The 20453-nt window shown below is 39.1% G+C and overlaps 1 protein-coding gene across 3 annotated transcripts in view; it reads left to right on the top strand.

Annotated features, from left to right (window-relative positions):
* The window catches only part of LOC121336396 (gamma-secretase activating protein), a 44611-nt gene that overhangs the window by 14827 nt on the left and 9331 nt on the right, over positions 1 to 20453 (top strand). For 2 of the 3 annotated variants that reach the window (XM_041405510.1, XM_041405512.1), the window contains 13 exons: positions 599 to 684; positions 5113 to 5190; positions 7299 to 7376; positions 7845 to 7937; positions 9097 to 9314; positions 9611 to 9680; positions 10318 to 10400; positions 11027 to 11080; positions 14778 to 14903; positions 15323 to 15378; positions 15802 to 15833; positions 17368 to 17429; positions 18968 to 19063. In XM_041405510.1, the coding sequence (XP_041261444.1) occupies positions 599 to 684; positions 5113 to 5190; positions 7299 to 7376; positions 7845 to 7937; positions 9097 to 9314; positions 9611 to 9680; positions 10318 to 10400; positions 11027 to 11080; positions 14778 to 14903; positions 15323 to 15378; positions 15802 to 15833; positions 17368 to 17429; positions 18968 to 19063 (1132 nt within the window). The remainder of the gene's footprint in view (positions 1 to 598; positions 685 to 5112; positions 5191 to 7298; positions 7377 to 7844; positions 7938 to 9096; positions 9315 to 9610; positions 9681 to 10317; positions 10401 to 11026; positions 11081 to 14777; positions 14904 to 15322; positions 15379 to 15801; positions 15834 to 17367; positions 17430 to 18967; positions 19064 to 20453) is intronic. The other variant, XM_041405511.1, reaches the window with a different exon arrangement.

Here is a 20453-nt window from a genome sequence, read left to right on the forward strand (position 1 = left end):
CAACAAAAAAACCCAAAGCAGACTGACTACAATCTTCTGCTGCATGTTTTGCAGGGTGAAAATAGGCCTTGTAGTTTTAAAAATATGTGAAACCATTAAAACACAGGCAGCATGAGACTGAAAATGTCACGGTATAACAAGTTCCACATGAGTGTGATTTTGAGCTTTTCTTTTCAAGTATTTCCACTGAAGGTAGTGTCCTTACTGCAGATGAAAATGTGGCTTTACAGACATGGGCTGTACAGTTAGTCTGCAAAACCTTTGAGTTATTAGGTGTCACAAGTATTTGGATTTCCAGTATGTTATGACAACTTGCTTTCACTTCAAAGTATAGGAATGGTTGGACAGTGCAGTAAGTGAATATGAAGTTGTCAGGTATGTTCAAAATTGGTGGATAACAGTGTGCAGTCTTGGGATTCTTGTTTCTAACAGCATTGAGCAAATTGGTTAAAGCCCAATTTAACTTGTATTACAGAACATTTGATTATAATTTAATTAGTATATTTTTTGTTACATAGTGACTGTTCTGGTGATCTTTTTGTTGTGATAAATCTCTGTGGATGAAGTGATTTACTTAGTGATCTTTATTTGCTCATAGACTTGTGAATTTTGGATATGATTACTGTCAAGATCAAGATGTTGCATCTAAATCTTTGAACCTTCAGGTTTTCACAAGTAAAGCAGGTAATGAGTAAATCAAGTATGGTCAAAATTACCTCCACTAGTAATTATCATGCAGTGTAATCCTAATTTATTACTGAGTTTATTCATAAAATATTGGAAAACACACAAAAATACAGAAATTTATAATGTGAGTGTGAGATTTGTATTCCTTTAGAGCATACTTGGCAGGTAACTGTGAGGAGAGGGAGAAGGCAACTGTGCTTTATTAGTATTAATAAATTTCTTACCTTCTGAAAGCTGCAGTGAAATTGAGCTGAAGTACCCAGGGTTTTATATATCAACACTAACAACAAAACAGTCACCCAGAAAACTTTTGGTAGCCTAACTTCAAAGAACTTGTACCAGGGAAATCTCTCAGCCTAAGAACACCTTAGCATTTTCCTAGCAGTTTCAGAACCCAGCAGGTACCAAAGTGTGGCTGTGTGTTACATTAAAGCAATCTAATGTTAAAGCTGACCAAAATGATGTTAGAAAGTAAATTCAAGGAAGGTTTTGTCTGGGTTTCTGATCTAGTATATATTTGTGTTACAGAGTGGGCATATGTACACAGAGCATGTGCAGTGCAGGCTTTAAGAGCTTCATATTGCTGTTAGTATGTGGTGTTTAGAAGGTCTAAGTATGTGGTACTAAGCATGGTATGTGCTACTCAAGGGTTTAGTATCTATATGATTCCTTAAACCTAAAATGTGTCTTAAACCTTTAGGATTTTGGAGCCTCCCTCCATCTTGATGTATGCCATGAGCTTTTTTGGATTAAAAGCTTGTCTCATGAGGTATCTGTTCATCACAGCTGTTTTCAGCTTCTGAATTAGACCATCCAGGCAGGCAGAGATGGTGTCTGTTTAACCTTCGGCTGGTCAGCAGAGTTGCACAGGGAAGTGTTGCAGGAGAGGTTTGACATGTTCCTCTCCGAGGCCTGCTGTGCACACAGTGAGCTGCTGAGCTGTCTGCCACTTGCACTGAAATGCCCATTAGTGCAAATCAAGTGAAATACAGCTTCCTTACACGGGTTTCTTTCCTTACCAAGGCAAACTGCATGCTTATGAAGATTAGAGGGAAGGAATTAGAAGTAAGAAAAAGCCAAGTTTCTATCTTTCAAATGTAGATTGAGCTTTTTCTCTGTTTCTCTCTTACATAAACAGCCAGTCCAATAATGGAAAATATTATAGATTTGTATATAGGTTTCCTTTTAAAACCTATACTTCTCTGGGGAGGAGTATATTCAGATTGAAGTACCTCCTTGAGTTTAGGATGAAATTCAGTCATCCTGCAACAAGACTTGTTCACTTACTGTGAAGTAAAATGTTTTTTTCTGTCTGGTCACACAATATTTAAAGTCTGTGTGGAACCTTTCTAAAGCAAAAGCAAAAGTAAGTGCTTTTCATTGCACTTACTGTGAAGCAGATAATTTGACAATTGCACTTAATTGAGATTATTGTATGTGGCTTATCCTTGAATAATGTTTAAAACTGAGGATTACCTTGCACAATGCATTTCCAGTAACTAACAGTTTAGACCAAGTTATTTTGGTGCTACAACCATATCTAGTTGTTGAAGAACACTGTGGGTAATCACACTAAAGATTCCCTTTTGTGCCTGAGGGGTGATTTGCAAAACTGGACTGCAAATTCTTTGTGGAGCAGACTGTGCCTGCTGTTGGACTGCTAGCACAGCTCTGATATTAATGCCAGTATCCCTGCTCAGACTTTGGACATCCCTGGCAAAGTGTAATTGGCAAAACTTGAAACTGCAATATTCCATGCAATTTCCCATTTAATTAATCTGTTACTGGCTCCTGCCAATATGAACTCTGAATGAAATCACTTCTCCTTTCTCAAACTTCTGCAGCAGAAAAGTAGCTCTGTTCCTTATACTCAGCACAGACAAAATCTCTCCAGATAAAAACCTCCATGTAATTCTTGAATAGCTGAGATCAAGCAGTTCCGGTCTCAGAATTAACTCGGCAGGTCCAGAATTCAGTGGTTATTAGATAAACACTGTACTGTTATATTTTCTCTTAGTGCTTTAGAAATATTTTTCAATTAAATTTGCTCAATATTTAAAAAAATGCAGGCAGTAAGAGGTCATAGACACTGGATTACCATCAGCTAACTATCCTCTGAAATTTAGGCATCTGGACTATGTTTCTAGAGAGAAATAGGCATCTCCAGAGGATGAGTCAATCCATATTTCTTTGTTTGCTGAATAGGACTCGAAATGAGAGATGTTTGGATGGCTGAAGTTAAGGGGGCAAGTCCCTCCTAAGTCAGTACAACTAGACAAAATGCCCTGGTGCAATGTACTTCAGTTGTGACATTTGGATGCTTTGTTGAGATGCTGTTAGAGCCTCATGTCTTGAGTTTTTGCTTAAACAGAAATGAGGAATTTACTTAAAGTTTCCTAGGGAAAACTTAATTTCTGCATATCATAGGTGACTCTTACAGTCTCAGTGGGCTGACTTTGTCGAGTGCCAGAGTTGTAACTGCTGTTTCCTGAATAGGAGTAGAACTTAATTTTTAAATTCTTCCTTATTTTCTCTTTATTTATTTTTGACCTTTGTGGTCAAGATATTTTTCGCTTTTATTTCTGGAAAGACAAGTGTCCATCCAAGTATATCCTCACATAAATCTTCTCACCTTGCAGTATTCAGCTACAGCTTTTACTGTTGGGAAATGATTTTGAAACGAGTAGTGTGGAAGACCTGGCTCTGCATACAGTTGCAATAAGCTAATAAGCTTTCCCTGCAGCAGCACAACCCAGCTCTAATTTGCAGAGAGCACTGCTAAGGGTAGGAAAGGAGTCTGTGGTGTATTCTCAGTCTCTGGCTGCTCTACTGGGATTGCCAGGACTGTGTCAGATGTAACTTTGCTTGGACACCTGTTGGTCTGAGGCTGCCATGTTTCTGTCTGTATTAACAAAGCACCATTTGTTATTTCCGCTTGTTTGGAGCTCGGTTTGTTGACACATGGACCAATATTGTTGAGTTGAAAGATGCACATCCTATTCACAGTCTCCCATAGCTGCTGTTTCTGTGCTCAGCTTGCACATTGCCCGCTGACACTGCAGTCTGAACAGCCTCGCTTGCGTGTTGTGCAATTTACAGAGCAGTGTACACAGAAGACTCCAGCACACAAGAAGGAAATTTGCAGTGCTGGAAAGGAGCTGTTGATAATAAAACAGCAATCCAGTGGGTTGCTGGAACTTCTCCAGTCTCCCTCATGAGTCCTGATGCTGCTACTTTAAAAATTATGCATGTTCTGAAAGAAGCCAAGTGCTCTGGCAAAATGCCCTGTCTGTTGTCTGAATGACTCAAATATCCAAGCAAAACTGTATCAAACCATATTCAGTCAGCTAAGAATAAGCAGAAAGAAAAATTGCATCTTAAGAAAGCAGTTAACTTCCCCAGAAGGCAGAAGCATGAACTATCTCAGCCATATCTGTATCACAGCTATGGTACAGCCTTGTGGTGTGAAATACTGAAGCATTTAATCAAATAAAGTAACTGGGTACCTGTGCTTTTTTTGTACTTGTGCTTTTTCCATAATGTGCCATTTTCTGCATAACTTGTATACACAGCCTTTTATTTTTTACAGAACAATACCTGTATTAGCATTACTTTATTTTCTTCTTTTAAATCATAAATTTCCAATAAAGGTAAAAGGTGAATGGTCATATGTGTGGACAAGCTTTCCCAGCTGTATTGGGATAATGTGGTTTGGAAACTGTTTTTAACATGAAAGCCAAAGCATCAGAGTAAGGGGATTAAAGTTTTTATAAGAGATGAAAGCAGGGTTACCATCCAGTGGGGTCAAAACAGGATCAGTCTGATCTAGAATTATTCTGGGAGTGGGAAACCTTCCTGTATGCAGTATTCTGGCTGAAATAAGCTTGTCCCAAGGACTGACTTCTCTCCTAAAAAAGGTAATAGCAGTTCTTTGGGCTGGAAAGGGGAGAAGCGGTTACCACTTCTAGTGTGAGAAAGCCTTGGTAGTGTATTCATGGTGCTGCCAATATGAGATTACTTGAGAAGCAAAGAAATATTGTTTTATTATGTTGTTGAGCATATCTGACAGCTCCTGAACACAAAATATCTGGATTGAGGCAGTTTGTGGAGAGAAAGGCTTGATCAGTTTTCTGGCTGCAAGCATGTTTTCTCCTGGAAAGGGCTAAAATGTTACTTCCCCTAAAAGAAAGAACTGGCCATGACAGGACCCAGTTTTCCATTGTGCCAGATTACCTCCTCTGTTCGTTCTTGATTTTGTTTCATTAGGTAAATGATGATTACAGTCCATAATAGATATTCCCTGGTTTTGAGAGATTATTTTTGGTTTCTAATTTGAAACAGTCTTTATTTGGTTTTGTGCAGTATAAAGATGTCTAGATACTCAGCTGGACAAGTGAATTTTCTTTCCCTATTTTGTCTTTTTAGGAGGCTTGTGTGTGTGCTGTAGTCTAGTCTCTGATATTCCTCATGAGATCATATACTCCATATATTTTTTACATAAAGGTAAGACTAACTTGTTAACTTACTGTACCTTATTGTGGAGAATGTCACTGTGCTGAAAGAGTCAGAGAATGCCTTTCAAAACAAATAACTACCAAAGCTGCAGACAATAAACTACTGTGGCTGGTGTTTCAAGACAGCAGCTGCCTTTAGCTGCAGAGCTGGCTTTCCTGCTGTAGGCTTCCTGCCTGATACTGAGTGAGTAGCTTCAAACCAGTGGCCTTGTAAATGGTTATTAATTTGGTCCCTTATTTCTAGCCAGACTTTCCGGCATGCTGAGCACAGACATCAATGAAATCTGTGGGAGCTTGCAGGTGTGTTGTACTTATGCCATAAGGCATTTGTATGGGAAATAGAGCCAACAGCTCTTAGCTTGAATGTCTGTTTAGAATTCCAGTTCAATGTGTCATTTTCACAGCAAGAGGTGCAACACCCACTGACTCTAAGAATAGTTGCTGTGTAAATGGTGCTCTAGCTCTTAAAGTTAAGACCTTCATTTTAAAATAATAAAGGACATTGTTTTATTCCAATTAGAATAAAAGTTCTTATTATCAAGATTTTCTTATTTGATACATGGACAGAGGGGCAAATTATTTCTCAACTGAGAAGCGGCATAGGATGGAGTAACTGTGTTCAAGTGCACTCTATGTCTCTGTTCTACCTTAACTGTTTGCTTTCTTGTGTCAGGATGCTTCCCATATGTCAGAGCTGTACATAACACATTGCTTGCTGCTGGAATATTGTGGGATTGAGTGAACTACCTTTTTGTGTTCTTGAAGGCATTAACAAATTGGAAAAAGTCCTTTTGGGGTGTGACACACTGTGCATTGCGCTGCTGCGAAGGGCTGATTTCCCCAGACACACCTGATGTGTAGCCAAAGAGTTGTTGGATTGCTTGGAGCCAACCATGGCCCTTGTACATCCTCATCTGTACTAGCAAGAAACTGAGGATAAATATTGACATTGACTAGCTAAGTCTGAAATGACCTCTGGAAATGGAATGGAATTGTTTGGTACAGAGCTGTTTGTGGGTTTGTGTAAGATTCATCAGTTGTACAAGAGAATTTTAATAATGATCCTGCAGTGACCCACAGAAGTGGTGGTATATTGGGTCCATTACTGACATTTTGGAGTCCATAAGCCATATTTGGAAGACATTTAAGAAGCTCAGTTTGTTCTGCAGCCTCTGTAATCTTGACTGGAAGCTTCCCACCCCTGCTAAAACAGTCACTGCAGCATAAACAGAGAAGTCACGATGTTGCAGTTGAATTCTGCAGTGCTGGTTTTAGCTTACATGTGCTCATGCTGGCAAGTGACAAAGTGGTGATGGGGAGTACACTGACTCATTGCAAGCTAACTTTAGTCAGTATTTTGTATGAAAAACTATTATCTTTTGACACCACTGCCTCTGTAGTGTTGCTGGTGGTGATTTTTCTCTTGGTGGCCCTGTAAACTGTGGATCTTATATTGAATTTCCATGCATTATTAAGTCTGATCATGATACCATTAGTTACTAGAATCTTCAGCTTTTCTCAGATACAGAGGAAATGTGAGGGCATTGTGTCATTCTTACTGGGTGCCAGCAGTGTGGTACAAGTTTAGATTAGAACAACAGCTGTGCTGATGCATGGCCCATGCAAACACAGCAAGTCTGAAATTGGCCTTTGTATAAACTGAGCTGAACTAAATTAGAGCAACAAAGTGTGAAGATAAGCAAAGTGGAAATTCTTTAAAGCAATTGAAAGATCACCAAAATGTGAAACACAGCTACATGAAGGATTTGCGTTTGGGTTTTTCTGAGGCAAAGGTATTTTTACACAAGCTTGCTCTGGGATGGAGTGCTTCTTTAAACACAAATGTAGGGTGTGCAGTGCAAGGCTAGTTTTCACACACTAAAGAACTGCATTGTGTAGCTGCCAGTCTACTGAGCGTGCAGTAACTCAGTTCAGGATGGGTTAAATCTATCTGTGCAGACAACCCATAAAGCAGGCTAAAAGATCCCTGTTTGGGTCTATGGGAACTGCAGAAGTTTCTAGCTATAAAGTCGTAGGTGGATTGTAACAAGTGGTGTTTATTGTTTGAGGTTTTTAAAGTTTTTTTTTTCCCCTCAGGTTACAACAAAACTTTTACAGTTTCTCTGGAAAGAACAAAATCTCATCAATTCAAGGAAGTGGCTTTTATGAATCTTGGTAGGTTACTTGTGTTACTCTCCTGTGTGATTGCCATTCTCTGTGTAGTACAGAGACAAATGGCTAACTCTTCTCTGGAAGGAAAGGATTTTTTTTTCCTTGGCTTTAGGTAGCAGTGTTATTTTGCTGCTTTTCTTCTGCTTGCCTTTTGTATTTGGCACTTGATATTGCAATGCCTCACGATTAGTAAGCAGCTTCCTCTGAAATTGCCTCAAAATCTGTGCTGGACACCAGTTGCTGAGTTCTTGAGTATCTCAAGTTTCTTGAATCCTACCTTGGAAACCCAAATGTACTGCTAGCGTTTCCTGTGTTAATACAACAGCAGCTTTTAATTAACTCATTTTATATTTCCTAGATATAATCAATTCCTCACAGAGAAGTGGGCCAAGTTGAGAATCATGTGAAAGAGCCTCTTAAAGCAAATAAGTGATCAGGTGCTAAATTGACCACTGTTGTTTCTTTAAATAGACTATTATGTGGCTGCTTATTTGCCTGGCCAGTTCCTGCACCTCCTGAACATTCAACATCCTGACATGCTGTGCTATAGTTTATTTCTGACAGGTATAGTAAAACTGCTTTAAGTAATTTAATTGTTGTTGTGGAAACTTGTTCATATCTCTTTACATGGAAGTTGTATTTCTCAATGTTTCCTTATTGCACAGTGTTCTGACAAAGGAAGGATACTGAAAAAATAAGAATGACATTTTTGCTGCTTTCCATTTTAGAAAGAGAAGCTGAACTGGCATTTCATATTTTGTGTTTCATACTTCTTGCTTGTTATGAAATGGAAGAAGACCTTTCACTGAATTTGAAATTCTCTGCCTTGGTTTCATAGTTTCCCTTCCCCCAACTTTCCCCATGGTTCTTGGTCCTCCACTGTTTTCTAATTTCACATGAGATGTAAATTTGATTTTACATTTCCTTCCTCCAATTGAGTTGCTCTAAATGTGTGTGTTTGGAGGGTGTGGGGAAAGGAAATCTGTGTTTCCTTCACCTGATCAGGCTGATGCAATTTAATTTAGGGTCTCATCTGAGATGCATGTTACTTCATTTCCAACGCATTTCCAACAAACACGTCTTTGTGGGAAATGGTTTATTTTTGGAAGTGGGGTGCCTTTGTTTGAAAACAGAAATCTGTTGTTCTGATTGGGTGAAGGGGACATAAATTGTGAAAATTGGCGCAGGGGCAGTGTCATAGGAAGCAAATACCTGTTTTGTATGTGTAATGAAATACTGTCCTGCTAAAAATGAGTGGGAAGCATCACTGCTGGATGGTGGGTCTGATTTCTCTGATGCAAGGGCCATTTGGATTGATGGCAAGAGATCCACCATGCTTCTGCACGTGAGCAGTTCTGACCTGCACAAGCTGTACCAATAGGTGCTAATTGTAGTGCTGAACTTGTGCTACTGTCCTTGTGCTCTGCTCTGTTCCATCACATACTCTGATTTGCCTTCAAAATTGCAGCATTGTGAGCCTGAAATCTCTACACCTTCTCTGTGTCAGCAATAGGGAAGGAGAGAACTGAATATGGACTGTGCTCCTTATCTGCTTTCTTTATGAAGCCAGCACCATTCCTACTCCTCTTCAGTATATACTACCAGGGCAGGCAGTGCAAGAGGCAGACTCTTACTGCTGGGGCCTAGGAATCTTAGGAGAAATACTGGTAGCAGGTAAATTTTATGTTCTTACTCCTTTTGTTCTCAAACCAATATTCTTCAGGTGAGGATGCAAGAATTGACACATTACAAAACTGTTCCATCCGGTCCCCATGGGTGTCAGCAGTCCTGGATTGCAATGCAGGAAGTCTGTATGATGTGAGCATCAGTGACAGTGCCTTGCTGCAGTTCCTACAGAAGAGCAAACGAGACTGTGAGAGACTGGCAGCTCTGCATTGTGCCCTGCTCTACTTCCAGCACACAGAAGACTTGGAAATGCAGGTGGGAAAAGAACCTCCTCTAAATTTTTTTCCAGTGATTGACTTCTTGTACAAAGCAGGAGCAGGGCATGAATGGCATCAGCCAAAGAGAGATCCCAATTCACCTGGCAGTGCCAAGAGGCTCATCAGCTGGGCTTCCCTAAACCCTGTTATCAGTCCAGTCTGTCCTGAAAACACTTATGTCTCTATCACTACTCCATGCAAAGTGTTAACTACCAAAACCAAATTTTCTATACTCTCTTACAACACTTGATTAAACAGAGAGATGTGACAAGCTCTCTGTTCTCATTCTGACAGATTATTCGGTGGATTTCTGAGAACCTGTCAACATGTCATTCTTTTAACCCCATTCAAGAATTTATCATTGGTAGGTATTTCTTTTCCTGCATTCTGAGTTTTCCTGCATACTCCAGTTGACACTAAAGAGAGGCCATGGCAGTGCAAACTTTTTTTTATTTCTGAACGTTTTGGTTATGATTTGTATTACTAACCTGCGTTTTGTGGCATTAAGAGACAGTATCAGTAGTTTAGAAGATACACAGACATCTCAAAATCAGATTGGCAGTAAAAACTTTTCAAATGCATTCTTCTGTCTAATGGAACAAATGGATTTATCATTATTTTAGGTCTCTGGAGATTGTCTCCTCAGCTCCATTCTCCTCTAGCTCTAGCCCAAACCATTTTTTTCAAAAGGATTTGGCTTATCATGACACTCTCTTCTAATAGGTAGTCTCTCAGTCTAGCCAGTGCAGAGTCTTTGTACAAAGGACCCCTGCAGTGCTGAGCTGTAGCCAAGCAGCTGACCCAGCCCTGCAGCCATCTGGACTTCTCTTCCTCCTTTTGTGCACAGAATGGGACCAGTTCCACAATGGAGGAAGCTGTTTCAGAGACAGCAGCAGGATTTGTCCCTAAAAGAGTGTCAGATAAGGAACAGTGAAGCCTACTCTTGTTGACTGATAGTTTATACAATCTTGTCCTTATAAATCTTTTTACATTACATTCAGCCTCCCTGTACTGCAGAATGTGTCCAGAAACTCAGAACCTGGATAAACTCCTGCCCTACACATCACTGCATGACTGGATTGGGGTGAGATAACAGCTGGTACTTTAATTAATAGCTAGAGGGTCTGGTTTTTTATCCCTTAGTACTGCCTGTAGCCCATAAGCTTGTGTGTCTTACCTTTTCATAGATATGCTCCAAATTGATACCTTTATGCCTGTGCTTTATGCCTGTTTTAGTTTGCCAACGTTTACCCTTTGTAGTGTTTTCCATGAGTCAAATTTTTTGTCAACAAATAAAAGCATTTGCAAAACCAGGAACAGTTATAATTGAATGGACAGTCAAATATCTCAGTTTTCATAATGAAGTATTCTTTTATTCCTTATCATGTGAGGTTTATAATGAATACAAAATACATTTAACCAGCACAATCATGCAGTTATTTTCAGGTCAAACAGAATCAGTAGAGTTAAGATTTACAAGTAAGCTTGCAGAAGTAAAATAACTTCCAGCAAGACTTTACAGTTAGAGCAAATAGTGTCTTAATTTCTCTGCTGTCTCACTGTTCTAATATATTGCTTTTTTTAAAAAATAAGGGCACAGTTTTGACTAGCTAGCTAGTTTCCTGGAGGAAATGGGGATGGAGATTCGTTTAGATGCCCCATGTTCTATGCTAAATTGTAAGACTATAAATAATTTATGTGTATTTATAGGTTGTCCCTGGAGTAATATGTGCCACAGACATTATTTCTCTACCTGTGTTAGAGGTAAGTTCCAGTATAAAACCATATTTGTATTTTCAGATTAGTAGTTGCTTTTTTTGTGGATTGGGGGCATGTTAAATATTAATGCAGCAGTATCCCCACTGCCCTATCCAAAAATAGATGTGAACAGGAAATTGCTTTGTTGGAAATGATTTATTTACTAAATATCAGTTAATCAGACTCAAAGATGGTGGGGTTTTCTTCCCTTTCTGAAGATACCACTATTCAACAGGGAGGATTAATTAATTGTTAATCAGATTCATACCACTTCACTTTATGACTTTGGTAGCTGAAGGCAGAGGTGGCATAACAGTCAAGTAGGATTTCTACACATGTCTACATGTGCCCACTTTGATGGCTATTTCATTGTGCTGCCATTGGTGTGGATGGTTTGTGACCCTCTCACTCTGTTTTGTCCAGAGCATCCTGTGATTGCACTTATGTCAGGGCTTTGACTACTAAATCTGGACAAATTCCTGCACAGCCTGGAAAGGGCAGTGGGCTGTATGGGGAGAGCAGGGTAGGTTGTTTGGGTAGGAAATTGTACTTTCCGTTGAAAACAACATGAATGATTCTTCCTGTCTTCCCATTCCACTCCCTCAGCTCCAGTTCAGAGAAATTCTTGAAATTTTCCTAAGCACTCCCCTACAAGATCTGAAAGAGAATTTTAATAAGCAGTTTCTTGTGGAGAGCTAAGGGGAAGAATGAGAAGTTTAGACATGCCAGCAACACATAGGATTAGACTCTGGATACGTGACAATGTTGTTCCATGTAGCTCTTTAAAGATGTGCTTATAATTAGTCATAAAGCATCACTGTTCACAAAACCTTTTAAAAATCAGTGAAATTTCCCCCTGCTCTCTTACTCTGCAGCAGAGCATCATAGCTGCACTGCACAGATTCACAGGCTTGCTGTCAGGGAATAGGGCTTTGCATGGCTTTGCTTGGAAAGGCTGCCCTGGGAACTGGGACACCTGGGAAAATCACATCTTGAGAAAATTTGTGTGCAGATAATCCCTGTAATTCACTGAGGTCAAAGTTAGCAGGACTTTAATTTGTCTGAGATTGAACCTCAAGCCTCTGGGGGCACATGCCTTTAGCAGCTATACTTCCTGATTGTGGAACTCATTTCCTATTTCTGTCTGAAACCTAAACAGCTTGAAAAGGTCAGAGTTGAGCTAAAGACAAATATTTCCTGCTACTTTTGATGGCAAATTGCTGTGACTCTTGCATAAGGACAAAGATGCTAATGCACAGGGTAAGGTTTAATGCTGTGGCTGTTTTGTACCACACCAGTGTCACAAACCCACCACAGCTTGAGTTTAAGTGGTCAGCTGGTGTTTCAGTTGGTGCATGTTGTTAGCATCAGGAGTCAGACCCTGGTGACAGATCTGGTTCTACGAGTAGTATTTCTGTTGCAGAGATTTTATGACATGGTTAATTGTTACTTTGAGAACTTTTTGGAGTTCTCAAGTCCATGTGTTGTTGAGAGCTTTTGGGAGGGCTATATCCATATTCACATTAAAAAATTGCTCTGTTTGGGTATCCGGTGTTTTTATCACTAAATTCTTGTTCATCAAGATGCACTGAGAAAGAGGGAATGGTTAGTCTTATTGTCCAAAAGCACCACATAAGGATTGCAATCAATAAGTCTAATTTCCTCCCTTTTTAAGCACAAACCAAACTTGCAGGGTATAAATAAGTTAAATTGGAAAGAAGGAAGAAGGAAAATAAAGAATAGGAGGACGTCCAGGGGAAGAGTGAAAATATATAGTGCAAGAAATTGTCAGAGCCCCAGGAAAGAGTTTCTCCCTTGTGCTGTGCTGAGCCCCAGGGATGCAGAGTGATGCTTTACAACACTCTCTGAATGCCATCACTGCTGGGGAGACACAGCACTACAGTCCTGAGAGGCATGGGCCTCTTGAAGGCAATTGTCACCCTACATCTTTTCCAAAGGGTTAGCAGAGAGCTCTCTATCTTCAGTTAAAAACCCACTACTTATGAAAGGCTTCATGGGAGCTTTTCATGTATTGCAAACTGGTAAGGCCTTGCTTTGACTTCTGGGAATACAATGCCTTTTAAGTGTCATGCTTTGGTGTTAATTCTTGACTCTCTAGAAACGTCTCCCAAATAAATACCTAAGATGAAGAACCCTTGTCTTTTTAGTCCTTGCCCTGATAATCCTCAAGAAATAGTAGATTTAATTGAAAAAATCCTTTACTTTAAACTTTCGGCTTTTTAATGAGATTCAATACAATGCATCTTTTTGGGATTAAAAGCAGATAACACTCAAGCCTACCACTTCCTGTTAAAGATTTCTTATATGAAAGAAAATTACTGTCTTGCTTCCCCCTGCCACATATCCACATCCAGTGTGGCCTGAACACAGTTCTGCAGTGGTAGTGCTGTTGCATGGATTGGTCACTAGATGATACCCTTATGCTGTATTTAATATTTCTCTGATTTCATATTGGTAACATTTAGGCAACATTCTGCAGTAGTAGGTTGTAGATCACATGGGTTAGGTACAACAGAGTGAACATATGGTGCCATATGTGATCCTAGTTTGCAGCTGCTAAGTATAACTAATATGAAGCAAAACCCAAGATTTATTTTCTCTGCTGCAGTTACAATAATAAAGTGACAGTAGGCACTGGCAGCAAGAGGAAAGTGGCTGGCAGGATTGAGTCTTTGAAATTTATTTTCCTTGACAAATTATAGTTTATAGTAGGAAGTGGTTTCTTCCTTTTGAGGTTTTCTTTTAAGGTTATTGTTATTGTAGGATAGTTGAGAGGAGAGAGCAAAATCCAGTATGTACTAACAAGTGGAGGAATATTGTGAATTCACAGCTCTCTTTATTCAAATGTTGTTACTGTAGTGTCTGTCTTGGGAGATAATGTATGTTAAGAGGGGCAAGAACAGCTCATAGCATCTCTTGTTTTTTAAAACTGTCAAAAAGAATTGCCTTCATCTCATCTCTTCTTCAGCAATGCCCCCCATTGCATCTTGCCCCCCTTATAAACAGTGGCTTCAAATTTTTATACCCAGTCCAAGAAGTAGCTCAGGAAACTGTTGTGCTTTTGTTTCGATTTTGATCCTCCTGTCTGTTCACAGCCAGGTTTAGATTAATTTTAGTATTAGAGTCAAATGCTTTAGAATTGCTATGGAAATTGTTGGATTTTGTTTCTTTTCTGGGATGAAGCACTGTTACTTGGGGTTGGTAAATGGATGTTTGCAATCTAAGCATTAATGCAGCTTGAAACTAGTGGCATCCTGCAGCTGTCGTGGCCATGGTGGTGTTCCTCTCTTTGGAACTACTAGAAACCTCAAATGGGATTTATTTGACCAAATGTAAACATTTACATCTAAGTTAGTAGCCTAAGGCTCTTTTTACAGTCAGAGGAAGTCTAGACAATATGGTCAGTGTAGTCCGTGGTGCAGTTCTTCCCATCTCAAACATGTAAATAGGTCAGATGAATTGTGACCCAGAAATACTTGTTCCTTTCCAGGCACCAAATCTTGATTTCAAGTCAAGTAAGTGCCATTCCATCAAGAGAAATTAGTTTTGCTGCTTTGGTTTAACTTTTTTCATTTAGATTGTTTTTAGACTAATCACGTCTTTGCAGTCACTTAGTGGGAGGGTGATGAGGTATTTCTTTAAGAGAGCAATCTATATTCATGCTTTCTCTGCAACCCTGCAGTTCCAAAACTCCAAAGGCTTCTGGGAGAAACTCAACTCAAACTTGGAGAGTGTGAAGTATGCAGAGCCGCACTTGCACTACCACAGTAAGGGGCTCAGGAGGGAATGGCGTAACCTTTCGGAAGAGGTGAGTGAGAGGCACTGGAGCTGAGACACTGGAACCCTCCAGAGCTGCCTCTGAAATGGGTGCTTTAAAGTCAAGCATGGACCAGTTGGCGTTTTTATAATAAATAAATGGGAATCTGATTATCAGAAATGCAAAGACTTTTGCAGTCATTTCTCCTAAGGTCATTGCCTGTAAGTTTTGTCTCTTAAAATAATGCAAGAATTTAAAGAAAAGCAGAGCTTGCTCTGTATTGTCACAAGGTTTACATGTGTGAGTGTGTGAGAGCACAGGCACTTGAAAGATGGTGTGAGGCCCCACTGTGTTTTATTTCCATTCAAAGAGAAAATCAGATTAATTTGTGATCTTTATTCTGTCAGGGAGTATTTTATTTGGTCTTCTGTTTTGCTCATTTTGGGATTTTTGTTTGTTTTCCAAACCAGAGAGAGGAGAGAAGAACCACAGCATATTTGAGGAATATTTTTGAAAATGCCAAAAAGTATGTACTGGTTTATATTATATTTACCCCTTCTTATTTTGAACAAATATGTTGGAGGAATTAATGTGCCATTTAATTAGTTTTTTAGTATCTGATTAGAAGATACTTTCTTATCTTTAAAGAAGATTATCCTGATGAAAATCAGTTATTGGAATCCTTGTAATCACTACAGCATGATCTGAAATACAGGCCTCTAGAGCTAGGGAATTTATGGTAGATGTGAAGTCATTCTCATGCAACCTAGACAGATAGAATTTTTTTTAATGCTATCTAGTATTTTTACTACATTTAGTCACATGTACTGTTCTCAGATGTCTTTAGCCATCTTTGAAAGATCAAAAGTTCATTTGAGTTTTTAATGATGTTATGAAAGCCTTTAGAGTATTGCATATGAAGCACACTGATTTTGGTTTCAAACCCCAGGGTGCTTTCTCATCTGGACACTTGGGACTCTGGTAAGTGAAACTTTTCTTGATGTAGGCCTTAGCTGTAAGAATTAGATTTACTAGAATATTTCCATCCAGCTGTTGTTTGCTAAAAATCAGTTGCTAGGTGTGTTTTCAGCACAGAAGAGTTTGAGAATTTAAGATGAGAAGAAAATTTTCATGTACTAGGAAATGCTTGAAAATAAAGTCCCTAGTTCATATTGGATCTAACAACATAAGCAATAAAATGTGGTCTGCTAAAGGATATCTTCAGGATTTTTCTTGTGGAGCAGAGTATCAATGACACCATGTTACTGTTGAGTCTTGTCCACTTGGAGCTGCCTTTGCAACATCAGAACCTGTACAGGAGATTAGGGCTGGTGAAAAAACGTGGTGTAGAGAGAGCAGTTTCCTTAGGCCAGAAACACTTGAGATTTTTTGGTGCTCAGTTCCTCTGTCACAAATAAGTAAAACTGAATTTAGTGGGGTATCATGTTCCTGCTGTTCACACATCAGTGCCTTCCTTCTATGTGCCCTGCCACTGTGTGCAGTGACATGATGCTCATGTAAGTGCTGCTTGGTCCTTTTATTACCAAGAATTTTCAGTGTACTCATTTCCAGCCCCTGACAGCAGTCATCTGTGTCACTGCTACTTTTTGCAATGGGCTCTGACTTTGAGAGACTTCGTATCAACTTTGTGAACCTCAGCTTCGTGTTTTCAAAGGTGCTTATTGATAAAGAAGTCAGATGTTTGAATGTTATAGATAATTTCTAAATAGCTGCCATCCAGTAATAAGCATCTATGTAGTGTTTCCCTGTAGATTTGTCCTTGAGTCCTTTAAAATCAATCAGCACAGGTCTTTGTGCTGCTAAGTGGTGGTGTAAATATATTTGAAGGTGAGCAAAAACAGGTGAAAATTTTGAAAGACTTCAGCACTTGGTTCCATAAAATCTTGTGTTGGTTTTATCTGTATCATGAAATAGATGATTGGCTTTCTTCCTTTGTTTCAGTAGACAGGAAGCACTGATTAGGAAATACAGGTTATTAATTTCAGCAGACACTGTAATCTCCTTCCATTTAGTTAGAGAAGTTGTGTTCTTTTCATAGTGGTCTACAAATGTGAGTAACAGAAGCAATCAGATCACGGGTGAGAATCAGTGGGAGGTGATTCCCTGAACTATTTGCTTTCTGTCTAGCCGTTTTCTTGGAAAACCCACGCAGCTGCTAGAGTTTGTTTGTAAATGACAAGATCTAAGTAGCACATTAGCGCTGGTGTTACCAGAAAGTTCTCTCTGCCTCTTTGCTCTCAGCAGACTGTGATAACTCTTACTTAAATATCAAAGAGAAGAAGAAGTGGATGGCAGACAAAGGATTATTTTCCATTTTTCAGTTCTCTTTCTTATTCAGTCCATGGTTCTTCAGTGTCTTAGTTCTGTAGCTGAGTAGGTCAAACCACAGCTTCTGTTTGCTTCTCTGCTCCTAAGTACTTCTGAAGCTGACTGAATTCTTGTGATAGTTGTGGAGTGCTGTGTTCTTGAATGATTGTTGCTCTGTTTGTTTCAGAGGCAAGGCTGGTACCTCTCTTTGAAGAGGAGGATTATCAGCAGCAGTTGCTCATGGGACTGGTATGTGCTTTTGTCAGTGTGCACTAGAGGACGCACAGGCTCCACAGATGTGAGGAGTGACCTTCCCAGTTCCAGTGCTGAGTGGAAGCTCACTCAGGGTAGCTATGGGGCAAACATGGCATTTCCTAAGTTTTAGAGTTCATCATCATGATATTATCTTAGCAGGTTATTGTGAGGCATAGGGGAAAAACAGGAATAGAAAACTGATTTCTCAAAATGCTTTTTCCCAATATAACTTTGGCTGGAAACCGGGAGGTCATTTAATCTGTCAGTTATTTCTGGACTACTTTATGCCTTTGAAACATATATAAGTGAATTCCTCCCGCTCCGTTCTCTCATTTTGATGAACAGAGATCTTCTTGCTCCTCAATTTAACACCTTTTTTACTGTTTCTTTTTCCTTCTACCTCTTTTCTGAGACTGTTATGGCCATTCTGAGGTTCCTTCTTCTTTTCCACTGTTTTTGCCAGTGATCTCCTTAAAGGATATACCATCTATATGCTTCTGGGCAATAAATTCTCAAATTCAATAAATGTCTCAAATTCTTACCTGTCCTCCCTCTGTCTTAATACATATCTTGGCTTATCTTTTGTTCTCTTACTTTTAAAATAAACTAATTCTCCAGCATGCTCTAGAAGGTCTCAACAGTGAAGAGCAGATCAACACTGTCCTGTCTGTTCACATCTGAGTCAAATTTTCCTTCTTTGCAGTAGTCTTCCTGTTTCCAAGTTTTGCCTTTCATTCTCTGCAGCTTTTCTACATTCCTTCCCCTCTGTTTATTCAGACAGATCCAAAAAGCAGGTCACTTTGTCTATGCCTTCCTCATACCTGTATTACTGTATTGACACACTGAGATTAGTCTACATATAAGTTCCTTGAGACAGAAATTTTTATTTGCTCCAGTTTCACTCTGAGCTTCTTAGTAACTCTCAGAAAAGAGCCAGCATGGACTTGAGTTGCAATCTGAAGCTACATGAGGTCAGCGAATATTTCAGAAAGGAGAGAGTAGGGAGTGGCATGGACTGTATGTTAACAAACACCCAACTTTAATGACTTCACAATTAATGTTTAACCTGAAATTGCTATTAATCACTCTGGTTCTCAGGTTCTTGGCAACTACCACAAATTGTACCTCTGCTAGTTTTCTCTCTCATAAAATCTCTCGGGTACATTTGTTTGTACTAAGTACTTATATTCTTAGAATTCAATGTTATATTTAAATTCTTCTTTCATCCAGTTTCCTTGGCTTTGCACAGAGAGGTGTGAGAACTGTAAGCTTTTTCTTTTCAGTATCATGGAAAGTTCAGCTTAATATTAATTTTGCTGAATTTGCACCAAGTAACCATTTAGAATATTCACATCTGCTGATGAGTTTAGGGAGATTGTACAGCAGCTTAGGGTCTCACTCTGAACTGGAGTTTTGTAATGGGGAAATGTTTTGTTGAGTCAGTGCCTATTGATCAGGTCCTGAACCTGCTGCAGCTTTTGTGTTTCTTTGAAGATGCCCAACAACAACAAATTGTTGGCTTTTTTTTCTAGATGGTTGCTCAGCTGAAGGATCACCTTATGAGACATCTACAATATATTGGCAAAAAGAAGATTGACCAAATAGTTTTGGATTATGTTGCAAACCTGGTTAGTTTGATTTCATAGTCACTATTGTGAGCAAGTATGTATTTGTTGGATTGTAGGTCCTTGGGCGTGTACCAGTTGTATGTAGCATATATTTGGTGGGTTTTAAGATATTTAAATATATTTTTCAGCCTAATATTGTATAAATGGATAAAGAAAATTAATACTATTTAAATATTATTTAAAAAGTTGTACCAGTCACTCAAAATACAGAAGAAATGTTTCCATTTACAGCTTGTGCAAATATATTCTACTCCCAGAAATAAAATGAGAACTCATCCTGAAAGTTTAAAGCTGTTAGATCCATTTGGTTTCCTGTAGAACACATTGCTGCAGGTCTTGAATAATCAAAGTGCCACCAAGGGAAATAAAAAATGAACAAAAAAAGATGTCACTACAATCTGACATGTGGGTAAATCACCACCACTCCTACACAGTGCCTTCAGTGGGCTATGTGTGGTTCAGGAGACAGTTTTGCATGAAGAAATCTTTGTAAACTACTATGAAAATTTGCTTTCCAAACTCTTATTTTTCTGTCTTTCATCCTCTTGAGACCTTTAAAAAAAAAAAAAGTCACAAAAACCATAACTTGTGCACAGAATTTATCTACTTGGTTTTGTCTGTCTCAAGATCATGTCCTTTAAGTGCAGAATGCAGAGTGCTCAAAAGCTTGCATGGCAACTGTAAATCCTGTTCTTTGTGCCAGTGTTCAGTAGAAGCTCCCCACAGTGCTGTTTTCTAGGGATGAAAACCTTGGGAAGCTTCCTTGAGGTTACTGATGCCTGCATCTCCTCCAAAGTCCTGTGTGAGTCAGTCACTCTGTCAATGTCACAGTGTTCTCTGGACCCCTGCAGCCCCACTGCTGCTCCTGACTTTTCAGGCCTCACTTTGACAACTTCACAAGTTGTTTCACTGGTAATTGGCAGACTTTTATGTATCTGTGTAGGAAAGAAACTGAAACTAGTGGTTGATTAAAATAAGACAGTACAACATGAACCAAAGCTCTGTACCTGGAAATGGTGCTGAAAAAAGCCCAAGTGGAACATTTGTTCTCCTTTTATTCAATTTCTAATAACAATTTGTTCACTTTTAGTAAAAACTAAGATAAAAAATGTGAAAACATCTATTCAACCTTGATCTGCAAGGCTAAATTATTGCAGACTAAATCTTGCAAAACAAATCTCAGCCCTCCCCACAAGAAAACTCTCAGGACTAATTCTCTCAACTCAATTGACAGGCTTGTTCTTAGAAAAGCTACTATAAGTGAAGATAACATGCCTCTAAAAGTTGCTTCTGCTTTCTGCTGATGTATCTTAGGCACTGTTTGGAAATCTTTAGAAATTATTTCATTTTTAACCTTATGTTTCCCCTCATCGTAATTAGAAACTCTTAC

Source organism: Onychostruthus taczanowskii, unplaced genomic scaffold (genome assembly GCF_017590055.1).
Source record: "Onychostruthus taczanowskii isolate IOZ18803 unplaced genomic scaffold, ASM1759005v1 scaffold23, whole genome shotgun sequence".
Lineage (NCBI taxonomy): Eukaryota > Metazoa > Chordata > Aves > Passeriformes > Passeridae > Onychostruthus > Onychostruthus taczanowskii.